Source organism: Poecilia mexicana, unplaced genomic scaffold (assembly GCF_051168715.1).
Source record: "Poecilia mexicana isolate PSO_F unplaced genomic scaffold, ASM5116871v1 scaffold_8, whole genome shotgun sequence".
Classification (NCBI taxonomy): Eukaryota; Metazoa; Chordata; class Actinopteri; order Cyprinodontiformes; family Poeciliidae; genus Poecilia; species Poecilia mexicana.
This window is the reverse complement of record NW_028263377.1, coordinates 7,277,441-7,305,112: the sequence shown is the minus strand read 5'-3', so window position 1 is coordinate 7,305,112 and position 27,672 is coordinate 7,277,441. Positions and strand designations below refer to the sequence as shown.

General features: G+C 41.2%; 1 protein-coding gene across 1 annotated transcript in view; it reads right to left on the bottom strand.

Annotated features, from left to right (window-relative positions):
* The window catches only part of smurf2 (SMAD specific E3 ubiquitin protein ligase 2), a 69,235-nt gene that overhangs the window by 24,927 nt on the left and 16,636 nt on the right, over positions 1-27,672 (bottom strand). Inside the window, exons 2-8 of the mRNA XM_088008136.1 lie at positions 17,663-17,701; positions 14,448-14,556; positions 7,540-7,673; positions 3,504-3,569; positions 2,234-2,318; positions 1,984-2,067; positions 1,473-1,687 (exon numbers count right to left, since the gene is read on the bottom strand). Of these exons, the coding sequence (XP_087864262.1) occupies positions 1,473-1,687; positions 1,984-2,067; positions 2,234-2,318; positions 3,504-3,569; positions 7,540-7,673; positions 14,448-14,556; positions 17,663-17,701 (732 nt within the window). The remainder of the gene's footprint in view (positions 1-1,472; positions 1,688-1,983; positions 2,068-2,233; positions 2,319-3,503; positions 3,570-7,539; positions 7,674-14,447; positions 14,557-17,662; positions 17,702-27,672) is intronic.

The following is a 27,672-nucleotide window of genomic DNA, read 5'->3' as shown; positions in this document are numbered from 1 at the left end:
GACCAAGTGTGTCAAACTCAAGGCCAAATTCAGCCTGTTGTAGCTTCTTCTGCTCGTCTCTGAAGGGACGACACATAAACAGAGCTTTCAAGCTTAAATATCATTTTATCAATCAAATCAAAACTGATTCTGTCAATCGGTTCTTTCGTGATTCTGCGATTGCGGAAATTCACACAAAGTCAACAGATTTTGGCGCATTATTGTGAGTTTATTTCAAATTTGCCACAAAAATGCTAAAAAAAGAAAAAAACTGGACTTTGTTCTGAGTTCCTGTGACAGACTGGCGACCTGTCCAGGGTGACCCCGCCTCTCGCCCGGAACGTTAGCTGGAGATGGGCACCAGCACCTCAATGAATGAATGAATGAATGAATGAATGAATGGATGAATGGATGAATGGATGGATGGATGGTTCTGAGTTCACTTCCTTTATGAGAATCAGCCGTTAAAACAATTAGTCCATTTTTTAACTATTTTGGTTTATTATCTCCACATTACAGCTAATTTACTTTATTTTCAAATTGTAAATGGACAATACTAAATTTTCACAAAAGCCAGCAAAAGCACCACACTGAGGAGAGCTTAGAGGGGATAAATGGGCAGAAGCCCAGGGCGCCAATTTTTTGGGAAATCCAGCAATTTTTTTTAATGAATATATATTTTACATTGTAAGGTAAGACATGTAATTTTATTCATATAGCACATTTTCAGCAACAAGGCAATTAAAAAGAAATACAAACAAAATAACAGGTTTAATTCAGCAAAAAAAGAAAAGAATCTAATAATGTTTATCCAAAGTTTGTGAACTAGACCCTCCTGTTCAGGTTGCTAGATAAGCGCAAGTATGTATGTATCTTCTGGTCTAATTCTTTTTCTGGTTTGGAAGAATAAGAGTCTAAGAAGTAGTTGCTCTTACAGTTTTTCTGGATTCTAAGTTTGTTCTAATTATTTTTCGGGGTTGCTAAATAAGTAAATATTCTCTGGACTTTCTAAGTGTGTTTTGAATTTATAAACATAATGAGTACTCCACAGTTTCCAAGTAATAAGAACTAAATGTTCCTGTTCTGGAAGAATTTTATTGTACTTTATATAAAACTCACATACCTTAATATTTAGTCATTTTTACGACTATAAACAAAACTCAAGTATTTGAAAATTATGAAATTATAGTACGTTTCGTTTGGAAACAACATGGAGCCAACGCTCAGACGATGCATTAAACCTACCGTGCATGAATTCATACTTGCTTATGAAGAGGACTAGCTATTAATAATATATTGTAAGTTGCATTAATAGCAGATTTTTCCCTCAGTGACCAAAAATGGCTGTTCACGTGTTGAAACAACCTCGTCAAAGACGTTCTGCAAAGTGTTGTAAGTTAAAGCATGTGTGTGTGTGTGTGTGTGTGTGCATGTGTGTGTGTGTGTGTGTGTGTGTGTGTGTGTGTTTTATGTGGTGTTGCCGTTCCACTCACCGTATCCCTCAGGAAGGTCCGGGTGCATGTGCAGGTGGGTTCTGCTCATGTAGTTGCGGTGCCGCTGCGACCGCACCCGCCTCTCCTGGGCCCGCTGGTCGCCGTCGCTTGGAGGCAATGCAGTTGTGGGCGTGGCGCCGTTCGTGCTAACAGGCGTGTTCTCGTCCACGATGCAGCTGAGCGGCCGTCCGGGACTGGAGTACTCCGACGCGGGCCTGAGAGTCGGAGGGAAGAAGGAGGTGAGAGTGGAGGAGAGGGAAGGAAGGAACGTGACGAATAAAACAAAGAATGCGAGAAGACGTAAAATATGTGCCATGGAAACGTTCTCCCTCAGGATGAAAAGGGAAATGTTTCACGTTTTCCAACTATGTTTCCCTGAAACCCACTTCGGTTCTCCCTGAGGTTTTTATTTTCTATTGGGGATCAACCGAGGTCAGATGGCGAGGTTCTCCATCCTCGGACCTCCCGCTGTTTGACGCTAAAGAAGTCCAGGTTTGGGATTCTAACTCACCTGGTCGGTCTCTCCCACTGCGTGGTGCGTGTGATGTGGTTCAAGTACTGGATCCGTCCAGACGCCGTCCTCCTCTCCTCCCAGCTGGCGACAGAAACACACACACAGACACACAGGGGCGCGGCGGTGAGCCGACACACCAAACTCGCATTCTTACATCGGTTCTGCATTAATGCGCCGTGCGAGCGAGTGGTTGTGTTCGACTCGCAGCGGCCGAGAGAGAAACCGAAGAGGCTTCGCCCTCACTCACCCATCTGGAAGATCGTTGTCGAACAGCCGACTGCAGTCCACCACGGGGCCTCCGGTGCCGATGCGGTCCCTCGATTGCAGGCTCACTGCAGGAACACATGGCAGGCAGATGCAAATGCTAGGGTTACTAGACAGCAGATACCAGATTTGATAAAAATGAAAAACAAAAGGATGAAAAAAAAAAAACTGTGTAGGTTTATAAAACAAACAAACAAAAAATCAGGAAAATGGCTAAAATCAAAATCCAAAACTTGGAAAAAAGCAATGGAGGTGGATTTTTTCCACACTGCAAAAACACAATCTTACCAAATATTTTTGATCTGGTTTCTAGGACAAATATATTGATATACTTCGAATAGGACAAAGCTAACTTATTTGTAACTTAAGAAATAATAATAATAATAATAATAATAATAATAATAATAATAATAAAAAGCACGAGTTCCACTGGTAGGTTATTTCACTTGGAAAAATGTCTTGCTATATGTGAAAAAATCTGCCGGCGGAGCTGGTACTTTTATCAATATTAAAGCTGCAGAATGTAATGTATAAATGTATAAAACAATATTTTTTGTATATTTGTTGAAACTGTCATCATGTTGTGACAGTTTGGTATAAGACATATAATCAGTGAAAAATACTGAGCCCCTCTAAGCTCTCCTGGTGCCATCTAGAAACAACCAATCAGAGCCAGGAGGCGGGTCTTAGTGCTGTCAATCACAATCTTGTGTGGCGCTGCTCGTCCTCTGCTCTCCGCTATGCTGATGCTAGCCTAGCCTGTTGTGAATGTTAAGGCTAGTTAGCATAGCCACCGTTGATGGGAGATAAACAGTTTTCCTGTAAGAACGAGTTGTTTTGCTATAATAAGCACATTTAGCAGCGAGTACATGATGTTGATTAACAGCACTGAGACCCTCCTCCTGGCTCTGATTGGTTGGTTTTAGAAGTGGTGCATTTCTTCAAATGGCAAGAGCAGCTTAGATGTATAATATACCAATATATTACTTTAAAATGGTCTCAAAGCAACAATATTATCGTTTATTGCAATAACTTCTGGGACAATTTATTGTCCGGCAAAGTTTGTTTCCTGGACACAGGCCTACCACACTTCCCAGCTCTAAGCCTTAAATCCATCATTTTTTCCCATCGTACTCAAATCAAAGGCTGGATTTTTCCCATTTTTGTAGCCTGAAATTGTAATCCGATTTCCATCAAATCCTGTGATTTGAGAAAACGTGAATTTTTCCTGTCGATTCCTTCGGCGCACTTACCTACAATCTGCCCTCGGACTGTGTCACTGTCGTTGGGGCTCAGCTTGTTCAAGTCTAGTCTCTGGTCTGTTGAAGATCAAAAACAGAAGAAGTGTAATGAGTGAAAAACAGCACAATCAGACAGACAGGAATGAAAACAGAGATAAAAAGAGAGAGAGAGAGAGGAGAACAATCTGGAAAGGGACCGGAGGAGAAGAAAGGATTCATGTGAGAGAGAGATACATGTAAACCAGCATGTGTTTGGACGCGTTCCGCGCTGCTTGGACGAGTCCCACGGCGGCGTATCGTTTACATCACTCAATAGTCGGACTCCCCCCACCCCCCTCCCTCATTATCCGTCTCTCATTCCTCCCGTCTGAAAGGCCGCGGCTCAGGGTCGTGCCAGAATACAGATGGAACCGCCACGGGCCGTAAAAGTCTCACCGAGGCTTTCGCTACGGCGCGGGCTTTGGTTCAAACGCGGCGGGGTCAAACGTTTGACAGATTTCAGCACGAGGCGCGCGCCATTCCGCTCGGCCTCGGCGCGCATGTGAACCCCCTGCCAAAGTCTGGAAGCTCTTTTGTCTGAACTTTTGCTTAAAGTCTGTGGAATTTCAGAGCGAGGGAGAAAAAGAGGGAGAGAGAGAAAAAAAAAATACACACACAGCAAAGAAAAAAAAAAGTCCAAGTTGCCTCCAGACATGAAAAAATGCCACTATCTGTTCTCTCCTGTCTGGGTGTCATGCAGATCAGCTCAGGATGTCCGTCTAGACTAAACAGGGACCAAAATGGTCAAATCGTTACAAGGCTGGTGGAAGGTCAGCAGCCAGCAGGAGGAAACAAAACAGAAAACAGAAAACATGTACACCGGAAAAACAAACAAGAAAAAAAACATACTTTTTAAAAAGAATATTCTCTGGGAAACTATTCATATTCTTTGGACAATCACAAACGTATATTTTACTGGGATTTTTTTTTTTAATGAAAGCTCAACACAAAAGTAGGGCATCATTGCTAATTGGATGGGTAGATAGTTTATGACAGGAGGGGGTCCAACGTGTGTGACCCTTTGAACCTTCCCCAACCGCGGTTAAATAATGGTACAACTTTGGCCCTCCGGTGTCATTTTTAAGACTTTATAGTTGGTGTTTAGGTATTTTTAATAATGTCCTCCAATAACACATAATTATCTAGTTATATTTTAAAATTTCCTGTGACCTTTAACTCATAAGAAAAACACATGAGACTGATCCCCCAAAAATTAGAATTACATGCATTTTTCCTCATAATGATGTGTTATTAAACTTGTGGATGTAGCTCGGAGCGCACCAATTGACAGGCTCTGATTTCCTTCATTTGGGTGAACGGCTGATACTTGGATGTGAAACCGATCTGATCAAGTGATCCTGCCAACCTCCGAAAAGGTGTGAAAAATCAGCTGCTGTTGCCAATTAAGATGCCATGTCACAGCGTCAGCTATTAAAAAATGTTTGAAAAAAACGGTATCGGCCAATATCGGAATCAGTCAGGCTTCATAAAGATCGGTGATTGAACAGAAAACTACAACCGGTGCGCCCCCCTGTGAACAGAATGTGAAAATGTTTTAGGTGTGTGAATAATTTCACAAGAACTATTAAGTTTGTGCAGTTATACATAGCTGCTCCAGAGAAGCAAAGACACAATTATACACCAATGTTACAGTCGATGCCATTTCCAGGGCTTGTGGAGGGGCAAGTGACGGTAAATGCAGGAAAAACAAGAATGACGAAGACCACAACAGAGAGAAAACTACAAATCTGCGCTTAAACATAAATAGCTGTACAATTATGTATGTCTGTGCAAAATGACCGGTTGTCTAGATCGGCAGACGGAGATGGAGGTTAGTCACAATGGCATTTCGTTTGTGTGTGTGTGTGTGTGTGTGTGGGTGTGTGTGTGCGTGTGTTCACACACATTCTGCCACCTCATGGACGAGACTGGAGGGGAAACCGAGGGGCGAGGACTAGGCCAGGAGAGGGAAAAAAAAGTGGGAAATGCAAAAGCAAACCACTCACAGCTGCTGCATAAACTTCAGGTTTCCTGTGTCGCTTCAGGAAAACCGTGTCAGGAGTTTCTAGGAAAAGTTATGGGATTCTTTCCCAGTTCAGCCAACAAGACCGCAGACCCACAGAGCAGGTACCAGCTCAAAACACAACCTCCAGACTGCTGCCGTGTTGTAATGCTAAATCTGTCCGGCCCTGGCCTTCAGAGGAAGACGTTTTGCAGAAGCCTCCGTCTCGTTCACCCGGCTAGCTTCGGACATGAGGCATTTTTTTTTTTTACTGTAATTGCAGGGCGATGCTGAACGGCTCTTCCTGTTCTGGCCAAACTGGACTTTTCACAGTCCAGTTTGGCTGCTGTCAGACGCACCGAGTAGATTGGGACGTTATCTGCAACTTCTCCTTGATGTTGTATTGATGTTTCGGTTATGGGTGGGCAACATTTAGCCATATTATCGCAATAGCGATAAAAGTGACAATAAGAACTATTTATCTCTTTGCGTCACACCAATTATCACCCCAAAAGCACAAAAGCTGCTTTTGAAAATCATTCCCATTTGCAACTCGCTTCTTTGGGACACCAGTCACGTAAAGAAGTGTGACTGGCATCGCTAAACTGCGAAGGGATTTGCAAATTTATTGGTATTTATTGACGTTTTCATTGAACAAGCAGTGAAGTAAACAGTAAAACTATCAATCATGACAATACCGACAGTTACTAATTGAAATTTATTGCAATAAAATTATTACAACAAATGCATCACGATAAACGATACGATGCGGGGGTCGACCGTGGCTCTGTGGGTAAAGTACTTGTCTTGGGATCAAAAGTTTGATTTCAACTTCCTCCTGTTCGTTTGTGGTCAAAATGATTAGAAAAGCGCTATATAAGTTCAGTCCATTTACCATAAGCACCCAGCTGTAGTTTGATGTGTGTGATTGGCTGTTTACGTCAACTTAAGAGACAGAAAAGGAAGTGACTCCAAATTAAAACAGACGCGTAAACGTGGTTTTGACAAACGCCGTCTATCAAGACACAATGTCACTGACTTTGCAGGAAACTGCATAAAAAGTTTAAACAGTTTTTTAAAACACGATTGTGTTTGAACATAGAAAAGGTTTGCTATGGCAGAGTACTGAAGAAACAGTTTAAGGGCAAAAAGTCAAACAAATGGAGCTACTCCACATTTTATGTATAATAAGCATCTATATTTGCCAAATACCTGAATAATCTGAGAAATGTTATGAGACATTTTCACTGCTAAGAGTAAAAAGTGTAGATTACAATGATTTTCTACAACATGGGAAGGCTTTGTAAGCTTCTGATTTGACTGAACTGTGTGCATAAAATAAAAATAATAATAAAGAGAAATCAGCCAATATATATTACTTGTTCAAATATTTATATGTAAGCAATAACCATTATAGCCACTGTAATGTTCAGGAAGAAGCCATTGAAACAAAAACCCAGATTACAGTTTGCACAGAGAGAAAGAACTGCGTTCCTGGGATACCAGTTATGGTCTGATGAAACTAAAATTAAAGCGTTTGACCAAAATGGTCATGGAGAAAACCACGGCCATGTTGGAGTGAAGAAAGGGCGTGGCATGTCATGTTTCATTTCACAGCAGCTCATGCCTGTTTAGTAAGTTTTCATAATGGTAACTGGTGCCTCAACATATTGAGTTCAGGTCATCTATGAATCTTAGCAGAGCTAACGTTGGTATTTAGTGCTTTTGGGTTAGCGAAAATAACTTTTTAGCTAGCAGTGCCACCACTGAGACAGTAATTATCATCTTTCAGCTGCATTGTGTTAGATTTTGTTACAAATTCTAAAACTTAGCATCATTTATTTGGTATTTTTGCACCATATTTATATAACACAGGAAACATGTTAAACATATAAAGCTAATTGTTCTACTTGAAACCAAAGAGACCTACTTTGAAAAGTAATGAAAAAGGCCAAACTGCTGTTGTCTTGAGGCAAATTGCTACTTTGAAGCGTCACTGATACTTACAGCCCGTGTCTTTAAGGCGGTTGATGGCATTAGACAGAAGGCGGACACAGCCCAAGAACCCGGCCCCTTGCTTCTTATGAATCTTCTTATGATTCCACACGCTGATGGTGATCGAGTCCGATTTTCCGATGTACCTGAGGTGAAACGGGAGCAGAACGGATGTTTGCTTACAAATCATAAACAACGTTAGGATGAAGGCAGACAACAATGCGTTCGCGAGAGCTATCATGAAGTTCACTGAGGATGCCCTGGGCCCCCTCCGACCAGACCGACTCCCAACAATAGGGGCCACAAACAAAGCTCTGCATCAAGGACGACACTCGGGACGAGGAGACGGACGAGGAAGAGGAAGGTGTAGCGGCTCAGGGGGATTTTCCAGCGAATGTGTAAATCTGGCCCTGAGCATCTCGGCGTGTGACGGAGCATGACAGGCAAAGTTGAACCCTTTGAGTCTTTCATAACGTTCCCAGCAGGAAGAGCGGGACAGGACTGTAGGAAGGGAGATAAAGAGCAGCAGCAGCGTAACGCTGTTCGGTGACACACCAGCTGTACCTCATCAAGGACACGCTAACAGAAGAACCAGTGACTGATCTGTGAACCCGCCTTGCAGCACCAGCACTCTGAGGCGAATGGTAAACCAAAGGCTTATTCAGGAAGGTTTTAGGCCAACTAAAGGTTCAAGCTCATGATGAGGCAAAATGAAATAATTTCCCCTTCGAGAAAGACATTACCGTATTTTCTCGACTCGTCAGTCGCATTAGTGAAAAAATGTGGCATGAAGACAAAAAAAATATATAAAAGCACTGGAGTATAAGTTGTATTCATTTAGAAATTGTTAAAGGGGCAGTAATGTGTTTTCCAGCCACATTGTATCATTTGTACAGCACAATTAAGTAACTATGTTACCTTCAGTTCCTATAAAATTCTGTAAGTATCAAATAAGTCTTCAAAGAATTTTGACTTTGTAATTTAAAGCATTGAAATTGGGTCTCTGTCTCTTTAAGAAGGTCCTGTTCTTTCTGAAACTCCGCCTTCAGGAAGTCGTCACGGCAGTGCTCCTCTCTTAACACTTCAACAATGTTTTTACCAACGTTGCTTTGAAGGTTAAGGGTCCAACATTAACCATAGCCTACCACCTTGGTGGTGTGGACACTACAAGGTGTTTGCTAATTGCTGCTGGCTAGTCTGAAGGAGCTGAGTGGGAGTGTCATGGGAGGCGGGAGCTTTGAAACGGCATCGCTGAGGAGGAGCTTTGTCATCGAAGGCGGAGCTAGGTTCACCCAGGCGTTTTGCACAGCTGAATGGTTGCCACGGGAAAAATATGGTAATTAGCTTTAGAGTCTATTTAATTAAGTCACAACCACAAATTTATACATTATGTGGATTTTATGTGATGGACCAACGCAAAGTAGTGAATAAACGAAAAGAGTGGCGTACTCGCACTGCCTTTACCCAGGAACCCCAAAGTCAAAATTCAAACATTTGCCAAATTAATGGAGTCCAAAGTAATTCATCATTATTTCTGACAATACTGTCAGTTTTGTTTTGAAAAAAGCAATAATTTTCTTGTCACTTTTTAAATCCCTTCGCGTCCAAAGGGGAATGAATACTTTTTCAAGGAATTCCGGAAGAATAAATTTCAAATTGCAAACAAAAATGACTTCAATTAATCAAATAGAGCAATAAAAGCTAAAATTATTGTAACACCGCAACTAATTGACGTAACACCAAAGAAAAAACAAACAGTCCAACATGGCAGCCATCTTACCCGGGCTACTGCTGTTGGCAGAAACAACAACGAATCAACCGACCTGCCTTCTGGGGTCAGTAAAAATAAATAAACTCCAGCCAGCAGCTCAAACAAGTCACAGCAGCCAAGATACATATTGGAAATGAAAGACACATTTAGCGCAAAAAAAAAGAAAAAAAGTGGGTTTATTTATTGTTTATGTCTGTCTGCTGCTGGACTTTAGCTCTAACGAGCTCTAATGAGGTTCTCCGACGTGTGTGTGTGAGTGTGTGAAAAAAAAAAAAAAAAAAAAAGAAGTCACCATCTGAACTTGTCGTGGCACATCTGCTCGGGTGGGCTCCCTCCCTCGGCTTAAAGCGAATCGTCTGAGCGATTTGCAGAGCCGCGTCCCCCGTGTAATTACGCCGCCGCTTTTCACCAAGAGGGATCCGAAACAATGGGGCTGTGAGTAAGACGTCTGGACGTTTTGAGCGCGTGCCAAATGCCTGTCTGGGGTGCGATGGGAAGAGAGCCGCTCCGTCAAGTCAGACACGATGGGAGGGACGTGGATGTAAGCGAGAAAAGAAAAAAAACAAAAAAAAAACGCAGTCGTTTGGATCACCCTTCGTGTTGTAAAACTCATTAGACTGGCGAAGAATTTTAACACAGTCGTAGACAATAAAACCAAGCAGAGTCCCGATGATAAAAGTGAGCTTGACCATAAAACAGGCAGCAGATTTTTAGAACTAGATGCACCGTTTCCATTACATTCAAAGTTTTTTTTTTTTTTTTCTGGTCACAGTAAAAGGAAAATCAGGCTATGAATATGATTTAAAAACGCAAGTAGTATAAATCCTATGCAATTAGTATTCAGAAGTTGGCACTCCAGAAGTTGGATCTAAAAGTGCCACTCTCTCGGAGTGGCACTTTTAGATCCATAATTCTCTACTGTATGGTTAATTATGACAGTCTCTCTGTAGGGCTGCAGCATGAAAACAGGCTGGAAAAAATAAACAGTACAGTACATTGTAGAAGTTTTCACACCCCTTCTCAGCCCCCAACTGTATTTATCAAGACTTTAAAGGGGCAGTATTCTGTGCTTTCCAGCAACAAAGTGTAATTTTGTAGCATAATCAAGTAACCACGTTTCCTGCAGTTGTTATAAGATGTTCTGTATATGAAATATGATTTAAAATAAATTTTAATTCCTGATTCGACACCTTGAAATTGGGCTTCTGTTTCTTTAAGAAGCTCCTGTTCTTTCTGAAACTCCGTTGTCAGGAAGTCATAACAACATGGCTCCTTTAACAGTTTTCACCAGTGTTTCACCGAGACGTAGCTCCTATAATGAGCTCAGCTGATGTGCAGCTCCACCAGGTGTTTGCTAATTGCTGCTGGCTAGTCTGAAGGAGCTGATTGGGGCTCTATATGGCTGAAAATCAGAAGTTTGGAAATGGACGATTTTCCAAGGAGGAACTGCGATTTGAAGGCGGCCCTAAGTCCACCCAGGTGTTTCCCACAGCTGAATGGTTGCCATGAAGATTGAATGATTTCGCAAACATGCTTGGAAAAATGAAAGCAACACTCCAGGTCTGTTTTTGATGAGGGAATAACATTACAACATAAAAAAAGTTTATTTTTACATGATACTGCCCCTTTAAGAGATTTCAACAAAAAGAGTGGATTCTCAGTGTTAGTATTCGGCTATAAACAATAATATGGAGCATTATTTAACACTTTCCCCTCGTATCCCTTACATAGCTTGTGGAAAACAGCTAATAAGACTGAAAGTTTTTGCTTCAACAGGAGTTTTCTCCTTGGCACTTTTTTATAAAAGACTAGATTTGTAGAGCGAAGCTCCAATAGCGTTCCTGTATAACAGATTCCCTAATGTTGGCTCTGGATCTCTGCAGCTCCTCCAGAGATCTCTTATTCCTGCCCTCTTTCTCCAGCCTGTTGGTTTAGGTGGACGGCCATGCCTCTGTAGTTTTGCAGAAACATGGATGTCAGTCGACTGAACCCGTTGAAAAAAGACAGAAAGAAGGATAGACAAAGACAGAAAGAAAGTTTCTGCAAGAAAAACAGAAAGAAAGAAGGACGGGCAGAAATATAAAAGAAAAAAAGAAAGAAACAGAAATAAAGTCAAAGTAAGAAAGGAAGAAAGACAAGCAGAAAGAAACGGGAAGAAAGAAAAACAGGCAGAAAGAGAGAAGCAGAAAGACAGGCACAGATATAGACAAAAAAAGAAAGAAAGAAAAGTCAGAAAGAAACAGGCAGGCAGAAAGACAGAAAGAAAGAAAAAACGAAAATAAGAAACACAACACTTTTTCAACACTGGAGGAGAAAATAAGAAAAATCCAAACATTTTATTTTTATTTTTAGCTTTTTCAGACTGCATAGCTGGTTCCACTGTTTTATTTAGTGGCATCAGAGTAAAAGGGGTTGAATACAAGCTCACAACACAGCTTTCAAAGTTTTACTTCTAAAGATGCTGGCCACCATGAAGCAGCATTGATAACTGTGTTGCTCCATCACATAAAACCAGCTTGTAGTTGTAATGTGGTAAAACATCAGAAGGACATGGAAGCTTCTGCAAGGCACTAAAAATGGATTTAGTTTCACTTCAGCACAACAACGCAAACAATTCCACATTTAGATTGCTGAATTGTGCTCTCACATCATTTTTATGGTTCGCACAACAAATGGAGTATGTAAATTAAACTAATTAAACGAAGAAATAAATGCTTTAGTTGACAAGACGTATTGATTTGGCTTAAAAATATCACTGCGAATTAACAGCTCGCAGTTTAGCTCTTCAGCAAGCGGCTCAGATGGTCACAGGAAGCAGGCTGGATGAGTGGGCGTGCATAATTTTCCATTACATCGGGCACTTAAGTGTTTGTTAACACAGTCTCTGGAGGACTCTTTATTAACCTAATGTGATAAAGTGGACACTCCCAGGAGCGTGGCTGAAACGCTTTCAGCTAATGAACGCCAGCCTGCGAAGAAATTATCTGGAGGGGGCAACCGTCGCCGACTGACAAACGGTTGCTATTTTGTTTGAACTTATTTAACGTCCTGAGTTTTTCTGTTTTTTTTCTGTTGTTTTTTTTTTTTTGTACAAATCCGTTTTTACACAAATCCAGTGCAGGAAGATTGAGTGCGAGAGAAAAGAAGCCAGACTGTGTCTACTATCTTTGGCACGCCGGCCACATCCTGCAACATAGCTGAAGGGTCAGAGTTCACCAGCCAGTTTGCTGGCTGCGGCTCACCACAGGCCTGGAAACACACAAAAACACACTCAGAATCTCTGGACCCTCGCATAACACACACACAGGGGAGGAATAAAATAAAATATTTTATTTTATTTAATAAACAATTTTATAAATAAACTAGCTTAAATCTGACATGTCGCATTCTGATCTTTAAAATCTCAGTGTCAGGAAAACTTATTTTAAATATGTGAGGCCATAGAGATATTGTTGGAGCGGCTGGACAAAAGGCAATTACAAAAAAAAAGGTGGTGCAGAAAAAAACAAACCACCGAAAAACGGGTCAGAGTGGCAGACATTTACAAAGTGGTAAAAGTAACCTTCATAGTCCATTCAAAGATACATTTATTTTTCAAATATTTGAATAGGGAAAATATACATGCTGGAAATAATTTTGGATGTTTGTGAGAAATGAACAAGAATAAAACATAAAGACTGAATGCCACTTGATTCCACTTTGCATTTTGTTACCAGGATTTATTGACTCGGTCTATTGTAATGTTGATCTATGGTTCCACATAATGCTGCACCTTCTCCTCTCTCACCTTTATATGTTTGGTTTTACAAACAAAATACAAGTAGAGGAGAAAAAAAGAGTGACATGAGCAAAGCCACACAGGCTGTGGAGTGTGTCATGTTTTTCATTTTCTTTTTTGTTTTTTTACTTACTTAAGTCATATGACCAATTCTGTGTTTGTGTAACCTCGTCATCTTCCTAATTTTATTTTATTTTTTTTTTAATTCTTTGCCAAAATTAAATTATTTGCCTAAAACATCTTTTGGAAAGAAAAGGGTGTTGGTCTACCCACTCACCCCCTTTTTCAAAATCACTTTTCGCAAAAAAACAAAAAAAAAAACAAAAAAAAGGACGTAAGCCATTACTTTAGAATTTAGATGGTACTACCCGAAAATAAAAAAAGAAAAGAAAAAGAAAAAAATGTCTCAACAAGTTTAACATTTTCCGGAAATAAAGTGTAATATTTGTGGGGCTTAAAAAAGGAAAATAGAAAAAACGTGACAAATGAAAGCTCTGCAGCACCTGGGAATCCCTCAGCCAGCCGCAGGAGTGAACACCGGCAGCCGGTGAAACACTGATGGGAGACGCATCGCAGCTTCACGTGAACTCCAGCCGGCTGCATCGTCAGACCTGTGGGACGAGTTAAAACGCGGCGAGCCGATCCCTCCTCTCCAGTCTGAACGTCCCACGGCGAACACGTGACATTCCCCCCCACACCCCCTCCTCCTGTCGGACGCGACACGAGCTGCTCTTTTAACAGCTTCGCAAAAAAAGGGAGAGCAAGAGAGAGAAGAGGGAGCGAAAAAGAGAGAGTCTCGTAGCCACGGCAACCAAACAAACTGAGACACGTGCCGCCTCCCGTTGTTGGCCACGATTGACGGTTTGGATAAATCGGGGCGAATGCTGGAAACTTTCACTCTCACACGCTTTTTTTTTTTTTTTTTTCCAGGTTGCTTTTTTTCTTTTCTTTCTTTTTTTCTGACAGGGCAGACCGTCTTTTTGGGAGGGGAGAAAATGCGGAGCGCCGTACAACAAGACATGCACGTGTTTCAGTCAATGGAGGAAAGGTGTGTTTGCAGACATCCCGCCCGTCTCCGCTTCGATAAGTGCTGCTCCGGGGGACAGTTTTGGACTCAGTCGTGATGTCATCGTAAAAAGGATCCGCACACACCGAAGGAGCCAGATGTCAGAACTCCGTTCATCTGTTGTCGATTAGGTCCCGTTAGCGTCTTAGCCCCAGACACATTAAGGTTAAATAAAGACAGACGTGCGAAGTGTGAGGCATGAACCGACAGAAAAGGGGAAGTCAGAGGGAATTTTATCTCTGAAAACAGATGTCAGAAGTGTCATAAAAAAAAAAAAAAAGAAAAATAAATCCACTGGGACTCACAGATCGTAGTGTTGGTTCCACTTGGGGTCAAGCGTATTCCTCACAGTGTCTGTGGAGTGGCACTGGCCTGAACCGTCCACGACAACCTTGGCAAACGGATCGGGGAGACCTGAGGGGGGAAGAGGGGGAGGGGAACACCAGAGAACGTCAACATGTCCACGTCAACAAAAGTTTCAATATTTGAAAAACAAAAAAGCTTTTCTTAAGGTGTAGAAATCATCTAAATAGTTCAGCTGATTTTACTTACACTGGAATGAAAAAATAGTCATTTTATTGTTATTGCACAAAGACACAAAATGTCTTTGCTAGGCTACAGGAGGAAAAAAATAAGTGTGACTATAAACACATATGGATAAATAAAAGTATTAAGAAGATAAAAAAGTATTTATATTAAGGGTGAAACGATTGCAGTTTTCTGGCTGACCTGCCAATTCTGATTTTAGCCAATGCCGATTTTTGGGGGGATTTGAAAAGTTGCTAATTTGTCAACAGTTGGTTGACTATTGCTAACTCTGCATGTGCAAACTTGACCTGATGGGCAGGTCCATCGGTCGGCTCGCTCTCATGTCAGAGCAAAAGATGACAGCGGTTGACTTTCAGACTTTACAGAGGTGGATCGCAAGTTCGGTTTATCATGCAACTATCTGCCACTGGCGATCACCCAAAATTAAGAAAATCTGAGCCAATCGATTAGCTGGCCAATTTATCGGCACACTCCAAATTTATATGCTCTGAACATTTCAGATTTTCTCTGGTTTCAACTACAAAAATCGACATGTTTTGTATCAAGCGAGTTTATGTGACAGACCATCAAAAAAAGTTGTGCAAAAATAAATTATGCTTTTTGTTTTACGCATTTAATCTGCAGTTTACGTTTAGATTCTGCTCCCCTGCCTCAATACTTTTGGCTCTCACTACAATTACAGCTGCAAGTGTTTTGTGGCCTGACTCCAGCAGCTCTGCATATCTAGACTCATTGCCATTCTTTTGTGGTTAACCATTCGCAAGATAATCTCTTGAACCTGTGGTCTGTGCTCTTTTCCATCTACTTTACAGCTACGGACATCTTTGTGTTGGTATTTCACTCAAAATGGTAATAAAAGACACTCTACTTTGGCTACAGTCTGAGAAAACGTTAGAAAGTTCTTTGAAAGACGAAGTTTGATGCATTTCATCAGCACCGGTTTATAGTTAGTCTAAAGAACCAACAGTTGAAACTAAGGCTGGGACTTTAGTCCGTTAATTTTGATGTCTAACTCAATTAATCACATTTTTATTTTTTTAAAATTCAAACACAGAGTTCGAACCTTTGTGTTGCGTTTCTGGTACGGCCATAAATCTGACGCACAAGCAGCAAGCAACTTCCGCATATGTCTATTTATTCAATAATTTGGCAGCAAAAAGGTTTTTTGAATTGACATTTTTGCTTATTTTGTCAAGATACAGTCTTCAATTAAAATATGATTAATCAATTACAGACCTTGCAATTAACTGAGTCCCATCATTAGTTGAAAATTTTAAGACGAACATAATGCATCAGTCTTAAAAGAAATTGATGTGCATTACATTGTCTACAGCTGTAACAAAAGAAACAAGAAACAGATACTAAGAATTTTCAGTTTTTAACATATGTGTGTAGTGAAAACCTGAGTCATCCAGTGCTACGTGAGGCTGTAAGATCATAGACTAATGTAAACATCAGGGTTGATGCCAAGATCTCGATTTATTGAGCCGAGTAAACACGACGCTAAACGAGACATTCTGAACAGAAATTGTTTTCTGCCGCATTTTCATCCAAGCGAACAGAGAACTGTAGCCAGCTTTGCAGCACATGAGCAATACAGATAACATAAAAATCCACTTATATATGCGTGCAACACTCTGCAAAGTGCAAAAAAACAGAGCAGAAGACTTAATTTTGTGACTTGTGTAAAGCCGAATTCAACTCAACTCTAGGTTGTGGGTGCAACTCCCCTGACAGCTTTCAGGGTGAATGAATTCTCTGCTCCTGAACATGGGAGGGGCAAAAACCACCCAACAGAGTGGAGGAACTTTATATGCTCTTTCACCATGACAGCCTGCTCCAAACACAAAAAAACTCTGCCAACACCCAACAAGAAGGTATCAGGAAGTTTGGTCTGCAAGAGTGCAAGCTGTCCACGGCGACTCGGCACAGTATTTGACCCCTTTCTTGTGCCAACCGCATGAAAAAAAAAAAAAAACATTTTCTGGAGCAGAAGCTCATAAAACTTTACTTAATTCCACTTTGAGAGTAAAAAACTGTTTAGGTGTCACGGTTATTGGTGTCCCTGCTGATAACACTTTGTAAAAAAAAGACGGGAAAGAAAAAACCTGCATAGAGTATCTGCAGGTTTAGTCAAGTCGAATAAGACTTTTTAAGACCTTTTTTTAATGCCACCTTGAATGAGATTTAGATTAAAAAAAACAAACAAATAACATAAGGGATGGTTGGGAGAATTTGCTGCATTAGAATCAAGCACAGCAAGTTGTTGATCACATGACTTGTGTAATGCGATAAAAGTGTTTCCGTTGTAGTTTTGCACAATTATTTAGTCAAAGGAAACACAAAGTTCGTCTACATTTATTTCCTATGAAATGTTAGAGGCACCAATAATTGTGCTACTGGTGACTTTAAGAACAATACGTTTATTTTTTTTATGAAGTTAAAGGTTTACCCATTCTGGAGCAAACAGGAACAGACAAACTTTGGATATCAGTGTATCTGAATCTCAGAGATGATGCATTTTGAGAGCAACAGGACAGATTTAAAGCCTGCAGTTTTCTTTAATTTTAGTTAATTTTTTTCTTGAAACTGAGGGTTTTCAAGGCAATCTGCATTTTGAAGAAGTCGTGCCTCGAGAGTTACCGCCATAAAAAGATAAGTTTATTTTCAAGATTTAGCAGGAAGAACACCTGTTTATGCGACATCAGAATTAAGATGATGTAATTTAAAGAGACAAAACCCTGTAGGACACAGGCGATGCACACAGTGGAAAAATATGTAGGCCCTGGAGAGCCGTCATTGTCTTCGCCAGAGTTTAAATTCAGCGTCTCATTCCTAGGACGGAGACGACTTCACAGTGTTCATGTCGAATCTCCACAAGTCTAAAAAGGCAACACCTCAAAGAGATGAATGAAACAGAAATCTAAGCAGAGAAGTTTAAACAAAGCAGTTGCAAAAGTTGGCTACTTACGGAAGAAGTCTTTCTTTGCCAGGTTTTTGGCACACAGGACTAGAAGAGAAAGAAAAAAAAAATCAAATTCATTAGGTTCCAGTATGAAAGCATTGGCATTGCTTTCATTGGTATTGATAGGAAACTGTGTAATTAAAGGAGGTTATTTTTGCTCCAACTAAATTATTTTTTCACAAAAATAAAATCCAACAAAAAATCTACATTCTCCAGTTCTCCATCACAACCAGTTAGCCTGCAGCAAAGAGTTTGATCCTGCCTCTCTACTGTAAGTAATGTAGAAGCGGTTGCCGAGGTGACGGAGCAGAGCTGCTAACATCCCCCACCGGTGAAAAATATGGATTGATGAGGAAGCTCACCGGCCACCTGGGTGTCTGGGGCTCAGAGTTACAGCCAGTGAGTCAGAAACACTGGAAACGTTTTGTTTTTTTCCCCCTCAAGTCCCACTGAGAAACCTAAGTGGTTTGGCTTATCAACGCGTCTGAATTTCCTGGTTCTAAAGAGATGATGCACTCTGAAAGCGTCACCACAGACTTATGAAAGGAGTAAGTGGTTTTCTTTAATCATATTCTTTTGAAACTGGGAAGGCTCCAAAGCGCCTAAGATTGAAAGAAACCATGGTAAAAAAACAAAAAAAACAAAGAAAAAACAAGATGAGCCGCTACAAAAGCAAGGTTTCCCTCAGAAAACGTGCTAAGCCTGGTGGTTGGGCGCCAGGGCAGTCATTCTTCCAGCAGCCCGTTGCGTTTTTGAGTTAAAAGCTGACAGGAAATTTGAAAATATCAATCAATAATTATGTGTTATTGAAAGATTGGAAAATTAATATCTGAACACCAACGATGCAAACATTTTAAAAAGACTTAAAATAAACAAGTAATGCTTAGCCTGGTAGGGGCACAAGTAAAGCCTGGTGGCCCGCCAGGCTTATAAAACACTGGGGGAAACCCTGAAAAAGATTTTCCCCGATTGTACCATCTGTGCGGCAACTCTTGAACCTGCAGCTGGGATGATTCAGCGGCACGAATCGCTGCTGTTTCACTTTTTTTCACCAGTAAAGTACATGATACCCGACACATGTTGCTGCTTTTAGGCTGTATGAACTGGTTCTCACAGTCCAGCTGTTGTTGGCAGTAATAACGTTGGATTATTTATCGTCTGTACCTCTGAAACTTTGCTCGCCGTCACCTGATAACAGATTAGCAGGCCATCACTCCTGCTTATCTTTTGGTGAAGAAAATGAATAAATACCAGGTGTTTATAGTGATGAATCATGTACACCTCCTTTAAACCAAATTAATGGAGCAAAACTATTTTTTTCACTAATAAAAACCTGAAAAATGCACCTTTACACCAACAAACAAAATTTGTGTGACCAACTAGGGGTGAGCGATGTGAACAGAAAGTTTAATAATGATGTTTTGGGGTACTATTGTGATTATGATAAAAGTGACGATAAGAGCTATTTATTATTTTTTTAGGTAACTGCATGGCTCAAACTGCATGACACAGCAATTATTGAACCACAAACACAAATACTGCTCTTCAAAAACAAACTCATTTATTATATGATTTGTATCACTAAACCACACACAGTAACTGCATTTAATCATATTTTCAAATGTATTGATGTTTATTTATACTCATTGAACAAAATGGAGAAAATAGCAAAATGAATCATTCCTACAATAAAGTTTCACAGAGAGTTTTTGGGGGCTTTTTAACATTAATTGGAATTTATCGAGACAACAATAAATCAAAATTATCATAAGAAATATATCACGATAAATGATAAACAATATGATAAATGCTCAACCCCATGACCAACTGCCTTTTCTCTAAGGTAGCGGCATTACGCTGTTCTTCCCCAAGTAGAACGTAAATGTCGTCAACTGGACGAGCCAACCCACAATGAACACCTTCCTATTGGAGACAAACCCAAGGTAGTTCATCTACCTTGAGTTGATTGAAATATTTTGGACCAGGGAGACATCTAGGAGTTGCAGAACAATGGTCTTTGAGGACTGGGATTGCGCAGAGTGACACTTGACAATGGAGACAGGGTTTTAGCTGGTAAATTGAGTCTTCCTGTGTGAACATTTTATCTCGGCATCAATCCAGCTGTTCTGTGAAGGCCTCAAAACCTTGTTAGAGAAGCTTCATCAACAAAAAGCATCAGAAAGATCAAGGAACACAACAGACGGGTCAGGGAGACGTTTCAAGCAAGACTCCTCTGTTTTACCAACATAAATGCTGGTAAAACATTTATGTTGATTGAAATATTTCAATCAACTTGCTACTCCCAAAGTAGCAAGTTTAAGCTTAAGATACTCAGTCATGAGTCCCTGCCTTTTCCTCTGGCCCTGCACTCCATGCCACACATACCCAGACACTAACACCATGTCAAATGTCACTCTGAATCACTTTAACTTGGACCTGAAACAGTGCTGGCTCTCATACTTCTTAAAGGACCGTGTCCACAAACATCACCAACTTCACTCGTGTCAATATTTACATAAGCGGTGTAAAAATCCCACTAAAGCGCAACTCCCGAGCGAGATTAAAGAAACGGAGGCAGACGGATAAACAGTCGACTAAGCGGGCTGCCCGGCCATGTTGGGGGTAAGGGTGGCAGGGAGGCAGCGGCGGTGTTGCAGAACATGCTCGTCAGATGAGGAAGAATCTTTCCACAAACATCCCTGGGAATGTGTTACGTTCCAGTGAAACCCACCTCATTTCTCAAACATCTGGTATGCATCACTTTCTGTCGCATTCCTCGCGAACACGCAGGCGAGCACTTGCCCGCAGCGTGCGGGCAAGTGCTCGGCGGTGCAGAGACACCTTGCTCTTCTCTCCAACTCCACTGATTTCATTCATTGTTGACACAGATAAGGGAATGAGCTAAAGCCTTGCGTTTGTCTGAGCTGATTGGTGGTGTGGAAATCAGTAGAAGGTTGTAGATTTAGTCACAAATCACTGACAAGATAAAGATTACTAAAAATTCTAGATAATTCAGGTGTAGATTTTGGTTGAATTTTAGCAAAAATTAGCTTGACAAATCCCAACTCCTGTGCAGAAATGGACCCCTAATGGCAAGACCACAAGACACTTAAAAAAAAAAAAGACAATTAAACACGGAAGAAGAAGCAAAGAGCAGCCACCTCAGTCTAAATCAAACTAAAGTGGAGGGAAAAAATGTAGACCCTCCTGTGAATGCATTAGCAGCCCTAAGCTAGCCACACAGCAGGAAGGCAACACTACAATTATACCTAAATAAACTCCTTATGAAAACATACAAGGGGCAGAGTTACAGAGCTAAAAACCAGTAAAAAACTCAAGAGTGTTGACATCAGCAGAAAGGAAGCCCCTAAAGAGCCGTTAAAAGAATTATGAATATTTAGCATTGGAGTAAATACAAAGAAATACTTTCAGAAGTAAGATTTTTTTACACAGTTAGCTTAAAGTTAACAGCTAGTGGCCAGGTTTTAGTTGAAAAATGATTCCTGTTAATCTAACTAGCTAAATGGCACCGATTTACAATTACAGTCATTAGCACACTGGATTACTATCACAGAGGGGAATATAATTGTTACAGTACAATATTAATTAAACAAACTTTAATCAAAATCACTGCATAATTATGTGTGCAGCGACTGTAGTTTTCGAACTAATCACAGATCTTTAAAAAGCCCAACTTGCCGATTGCAATAAAGGCCAATATTGATTTTTTTTTTAGTCTGAAAAGTCTCTAAATACAGCAACAAATTCTTAACAGTGGCCAACCAGACCTTCAACACAGATGTCAAACTTTATTCAACTGAAAGCTTAAAGAACATGCAAGTAAATTAGCACTATAGAATTTATCCAGAAAAATTTATTTTAGGGAGGAAGTGCGCTAAATGTTTTCAAAGTTGGCTAACGCACCAAATGATAAACTAGCTCCGCTATTAGCGCATTAGCAGACGTGTGCGCATCACTGCTAGTTGTGATCATAATATTGACTGGTGATTAAGCAATATTTCCTCGCTATTCTTGTGTGCCCTCATTGCAGTGACAACATTTTTCTGCAAGAGTTTTCTTATCTTAGTCCCCAAAATTGATACCAAGGTGTTATGTTATTGTTGGCAAGTACTGTATGAACGCACAGCACCTGAAATAATATATCCTGCCAAGTATTGTATCTGAACAGTCCTTGGCAATGACAAATGTGATTTGATATGCTGTGCAGCTCTATCGCATAACCTCTCCCTCCAGAAATTGCAGCCCCTGGATTACAAGACAAGAAAAATATGATTACTGTACAAAACAATAAGGTCACTTTATGCCTTTACACTCAAGACGGGTAACTTTCTTCCCTGCTACCACCTAAAGAAAAAAAAGGCAGACGCCAATTCAAAATGCCCTGTGCACCCCAGACACCCGCACTCCTCCCTCTAAAATCCTCTGTTGTCATAGTGACGGCAAGTATTGAGGCAAAGCTGAGAGAAGGGTATCTCTGTGCTGCCCGCGTTTCTCATTCTGCTCGCAGCGTGGACGGATGGGGATGAGGGCAGATGGGGAGGGAGTCATGGCGGGGTGCAGACAACAGGAAGACCACTGAGTGGCAAAGATATTTGAAGTCACAATGAAACCAAAAGTGAAAAAATGTTGTTTTCGTTGGCTTAAAGACATTCATCATGATGGCAGGAATGAAAAAAAGTTAGCAAAAACAAAACAATGCTTTTGGTTCCAATTGCATATTGTCAAACGTGAAAGCAACTTGGTCAGCTGCAAAGCAGAAATACAACTATAAGTAGCTAAAAAGGGGGGATTTGCTACTCTCTCCCTTACTAAATCACATAATGGCTTTTCACACTGGAGTCCAAACAGAACCACTTCCCAGAGGACAGCTGGGAAAGCAGAACCGAGCGAACCCAACAGCCGACGATCAGCCCCGCGTTGACGCAGTTCCTTCCCTCGCCGTCTTTAATCAAAAACTATTTCTGATTGGCGAGAGCAGCAACAGTGCGACCGGAGTTAACGTCCCCACCTGTGGGGAGAGGATGGGCAGAGAGTTTCTCCCAGGCCGACGCACAAAGAGTCTCACTGTGCGGACGAATCAATGAAGGCTGCCAGGCGCAGGCCAAACACCTGGGGAGAGAACCGTCACGTGACATCTAAGGGAGACAGGCAGAGAGAGAGGCAGAGAGAGAGGGAGAGAGAGAGAGAGGAGAGAGCGTCGCCATGGCAGCAATCAAGTCAAGATGAAAGTAAGAAAGTTCTTTGATTTCCTGTGATCCGAACAAATACTGCTACTTTTGCAGTCACTTTGACACCCGCTAAGACAAAAAATAAAAAAAAAGAAGGAATCATGGGAAAGGAACTGAGCACTGTGGGGAAGTAAGGACTCCTTTTATTCTGCTGCGCTGTGGTTAACCATTACGCCGGAGCCTACGAGGAGGAGGAAGTGGGGTTGTGGGAACTAACACGACTGGCTGCTAATAACCCTCCATTCCCGTCCATGTCTGAGTCTAAACTACATGGAAGCGCGGCTTAACAAGAGGAAGGAGCCGCTTCAGAGAACCAGCCACTCGTCTCCTAGCGTGAAACTGTAACTCTGTGTGAACCTAAACAAATCTATTCAGGCCTCTAGCACAGGTTGACCGTGTGCTGAACCTCCCTTTCCTGTCCACCTGGTTCCTCCAGTCGTACGCACTGACCCAGCACCACCAGACAGTCTGAGGCATCTTTAGGGAACATACTCCCACCGGCTACTCCCCCTCGATCCCCAACCTTTCGTCTGCCTGTTTGTCTGAACGTCTCGACTCCCATCTCACGCGCAACATTGTTACTCCATAAACAAAAGGGACTTCCTTTTCCCCTCTCCACTCCTTCCCCGGCGTTTTCTTGGACGCGACGCCTGAAAGGAGAGTGAAGGTGACAGCGCGGACTTCCAAGTTGTTGCAAACAAGCGTACCAGTCGAGCTGCTCTTCATCTCGTGTCATCTGGTGTCTGAAGCGTCTCCTGATCCGTTTCCAGTGTTTAGTCTTGCACATGGTCTCTGTAGATCATTATCACCAGGCCCGCAGCAGATGGGGGCTAATATTAGCAAAGCGCTGGAGCTGGAGCTTCCATGCATGATGAGCTCGCAGACATGAAGCTATTCATCCTAATACACACAGGGAACACGGTGAAGTTTACTGGCTAGGCCTAGCTCTTCCACTACTTTCAGAGGGGCTCAGATTGCAGTTTACTGGCCAATCACTGATCTTTAAAAAGCCTGACCTGAAGATTGTGATTGATTTTTTTGTTTGAAAAGTCACTAAATATAGTAATAAAGTTGCTAAGTTGGGCTACAGTGGGATAACTGTTGCTAAAGAGGACAGTGGCTCATTTTCAGACTAGAGGTAGATAAGATTTGAGGTAGGTAAGACAAGATCACTTGTCTTTCAAAATTGAGAAAATTTGGCCGATCAACTTATTGGTGCACCCAATTACTTTAATGTTACCAGAGGTGTACCGATAATCGGCCCAGATTTGCTTAAATAATTATTTTCTATTTGTTCAGCTGATATACCCCTAATATATAAGGTCAGAGATACAGAAACTATCAAATACAGACAGAGCTAATTAGTATATTTTCAAGGCAATAAAACTTTTTTTTCCCTAGAAATTAGTTTGGACGTGTCACAGAAACGGGAACGGCTTGATTGTCAAAATATGCTGTGTAAATCATTAACAACCAATTTCCTTCAAAAGTAGGTGACCTTTTTAAAAAATATTCTTACAGGGACAAACTTCATGACTGAAAAATGCAACCAGGCAGAAGAGGGGAGTTTCAGAAACCAAACCCAGGTCTGCAAAAGCTGCGCACCGACTTACAACCACAGGAATACATCTCCTTGGCCTGCTCCTTAAACCTTAACAAATCCACTTATGTAATATTCAAATCTGATGAGACTTCTCTTGGTCACATAACACAAATATTATTAAGTCATTGGAAGCGAAGTGATCATGGAACCCTGAACTGCCAGGAATATCCTTTAATACCTTTCTACAGAGCTGTAATTTCCAAGACTTAGACAAATAGAAAAGGAACAGCAGTAACAGAATACACCAGTACATCATCTTTATTGAGGGGGAAAAAAATAGAAGAAAAAAGGGTTACCAAGGAAAAAAAATACTGTACTTTCCAAGTTAAAAATAACAGTCTCAATCAGATATGGATCCATTATCTTTGCATGCGCCTGGTGTGAGGAAGCGAAAGAGCAATCTCGTCAAGAATCGAGAAATTGAGAAGGAACGAGCGGGTGATAAACACACCTGGGTTAATTTGATGTTCGGCAATTAACAAAAAATATACAGAAAGTGTACAATTTATAGAGGGGCTAAAAAAATATCAGACATTTTAGCAATAAAAAGGTTTGCAAATTCTTTAATTGAAAGTGGTAGTTTCAAATTCAGCACCACATTATAAGCTGATAGCCTAATGAATGATGAGCTTAATGTTCCATGAATACATGTATCTGACTTTTAATCTTTTGTCAGAATTAAAAAAAATTTCAAAGTACATGCTCTTTGTTAATGAGTTATGGAACAAAAAGGTGAGAAATTAAGAGTTTTGATGCATTTACTCAACGGGGAGAAAATATTAATATTTTTAGTATTTGACCTGCTGATCACCAGTTACAGGCAAACGAGGGAAACTTGTCTGACTCTTAACTTTCGGTTAAATAATTGGTGCATTTCTAATAACTACATCAGTTTTCTTGATGCATATCACTGAGTTTTCTAACAATCACAGACAATTAAAGACACAAAAAAATACTTTTTCTGTCCGTCACAACAAGATGGATACATCTATAACATTACAGTGATTATTATAGAAAGACAGCCAGGAAACTAACTTTAAAAATGATTTAAACCCAAAGAAATGTAGTCACAGTAACCCAAGAACCTGAAGAAAACAGTGATGTTAAACTGAACCTGCCCTGCAACCAAACCTGACCCTGAACAAAGACAAGGTACAAAGAACCACAATAGCAACGCAACTCCAATAAGACACATACAGTTAACTCGAAATTCTTTTAACAAACCTGTTCAGCAACATAAGAGAAGCTCAACACACTTATCCACACATGTGAGGGGGGGAAAGAGGCTGGCTACATTCTTAGTGTGAGAACATTTCATCCATCTAACGTCACCTTTTCCTTCCAAGATACAGTCCACTGTAATTGCATAACTCCTCTCCCCATTTTCAGCTGTGAAAAGTGGGAAACTATGCCACAATGGCAATCTGCAGTGGCATTCCTGTTACCCCTGCAGACTACATCACTCTCTCTTTCCACTGTGTACGCCTCAACGTGTCCAACAGAAAGTCATCCAGGCGAGTAAAGTGTTCCACAGTGCCATCACGGCTGGGGCTGAAGTGAAAACAACGAGTGGAGCGGAGCACCACTGGCTGGGACCTGGGCTGTTGTGGGCGGCTGCGTGGCTTTCCTCGCTTCTTGGCCTCCTCGTCCTCTCTGATGTAATTGAGGAAGATAGAGGATCAAGCTGCGGGAGTAGTAGCACCATCCTGTTTAGTAGAGCTCATTGCCAGAAAACTGCTACTTTGCTTCCCTGCCCTCCAACTTTCCTTGGAAGTTTCGGCCATAGAGCTATTGTTACATCACAGCCACATTTCCCCGTTTTCTGCTGTCTGACGTGCCAATAAAGGAACTTAGACAACCGTCTAATGCTCCCAACAACTTGCATTAATCAGACACGAAACGCTACAGTGCAATTTGCTAAAGCACTTCGTCATCGTACTTTGAATTGTGAAGCATTCTCTTAAATTGTCATGATTAACCCACGGGGGTGGTCCCTTGATCAAAAGGCACAGCTGAATGACGCTGCATGTAGTTGCAGGCAATAATCAGCCTTCACAATGCGCTCAGTCATCCATATAGCAACCATTAGCAAGTGGCATGACCGGCCCAAATAAAATACCCTGGAAGTATTCTTGGTGCCTGAACATTTTGTCATGCTGCCACCACAACTTTCAATGTGTTTTATTGGAATCTGACGTAGTAAACAAAAGGAACAATAGTGAAGGGGAGGGAAATTGATTGGTTCCCAAGATTTCTGACAAATCTTGAAAAACATAAAGATCCATCCAGCCATTGTCTTCTGCTTAATCCAGTATTGGGTTGCGGAGGAAGAAGCCTAAGTAGAAAGACTCACAACTTCCTCAGACTTCCCTTTTCCCATTCTCCAGGGGAATCCCAAAGCGTTCCCAGGCCAGCCAAGAAACATACTCCCTTCTGCACGTCATCCTGCGGAGAACTCATTTTGGTCACTTGTATCCACAATCTTGATCTTTCGGACACTACCCAAAGATGATGACCGTAGATGGGGATGGGAACGTAGATTGATCGGTAAATCGAGAGCTTCGCCTTTTGGTTCAGCTCTCTCTTCACCACGACAGACCGGTATAGCCTCCGAATTTCTGCAACCCCACACCACACCATTTCTCATCAATCATGAACCAGACCCCATGGTACTTAAACTCCTCCATTTGCCCCAGTCTCAAGACCACATTCCCCACCCGAAGAGGCCACTCTACCCTACCTTAGTGTAAGTAGAGGTGTTGAGGGAAACCCTAAGAAAGTCGGTTGAAGGCAGCGAAAGACTTGAGACTAGGGCAGAGTAGGACAAATACCCTACTCATATAATGCATTGCTTTAAATTAAAGGACATTCAACTTCCCCCACTTAGTATAATTGAGCATCTGTCTCAATACTTAAAAATTTATGAGATGTTCTCCATTCAATTTAATTGAACTAGAATTGTTTTGGAGGAATGGCTAAAAATCCCAGTTTCTAGATGTACAAATACCTGTAGGGTTTACAGGTACACTTGAAGAAAAATGTGCTTCTTGAACCCAGACAGTTTAGTTTATTTGTAAAGGTTGTTTAAAACAATGTATACTTTCCCATTCATTTCAAATCTCGGATCTAATTTGCATTGGTCTATTAGAATGATGGCGCTGCAA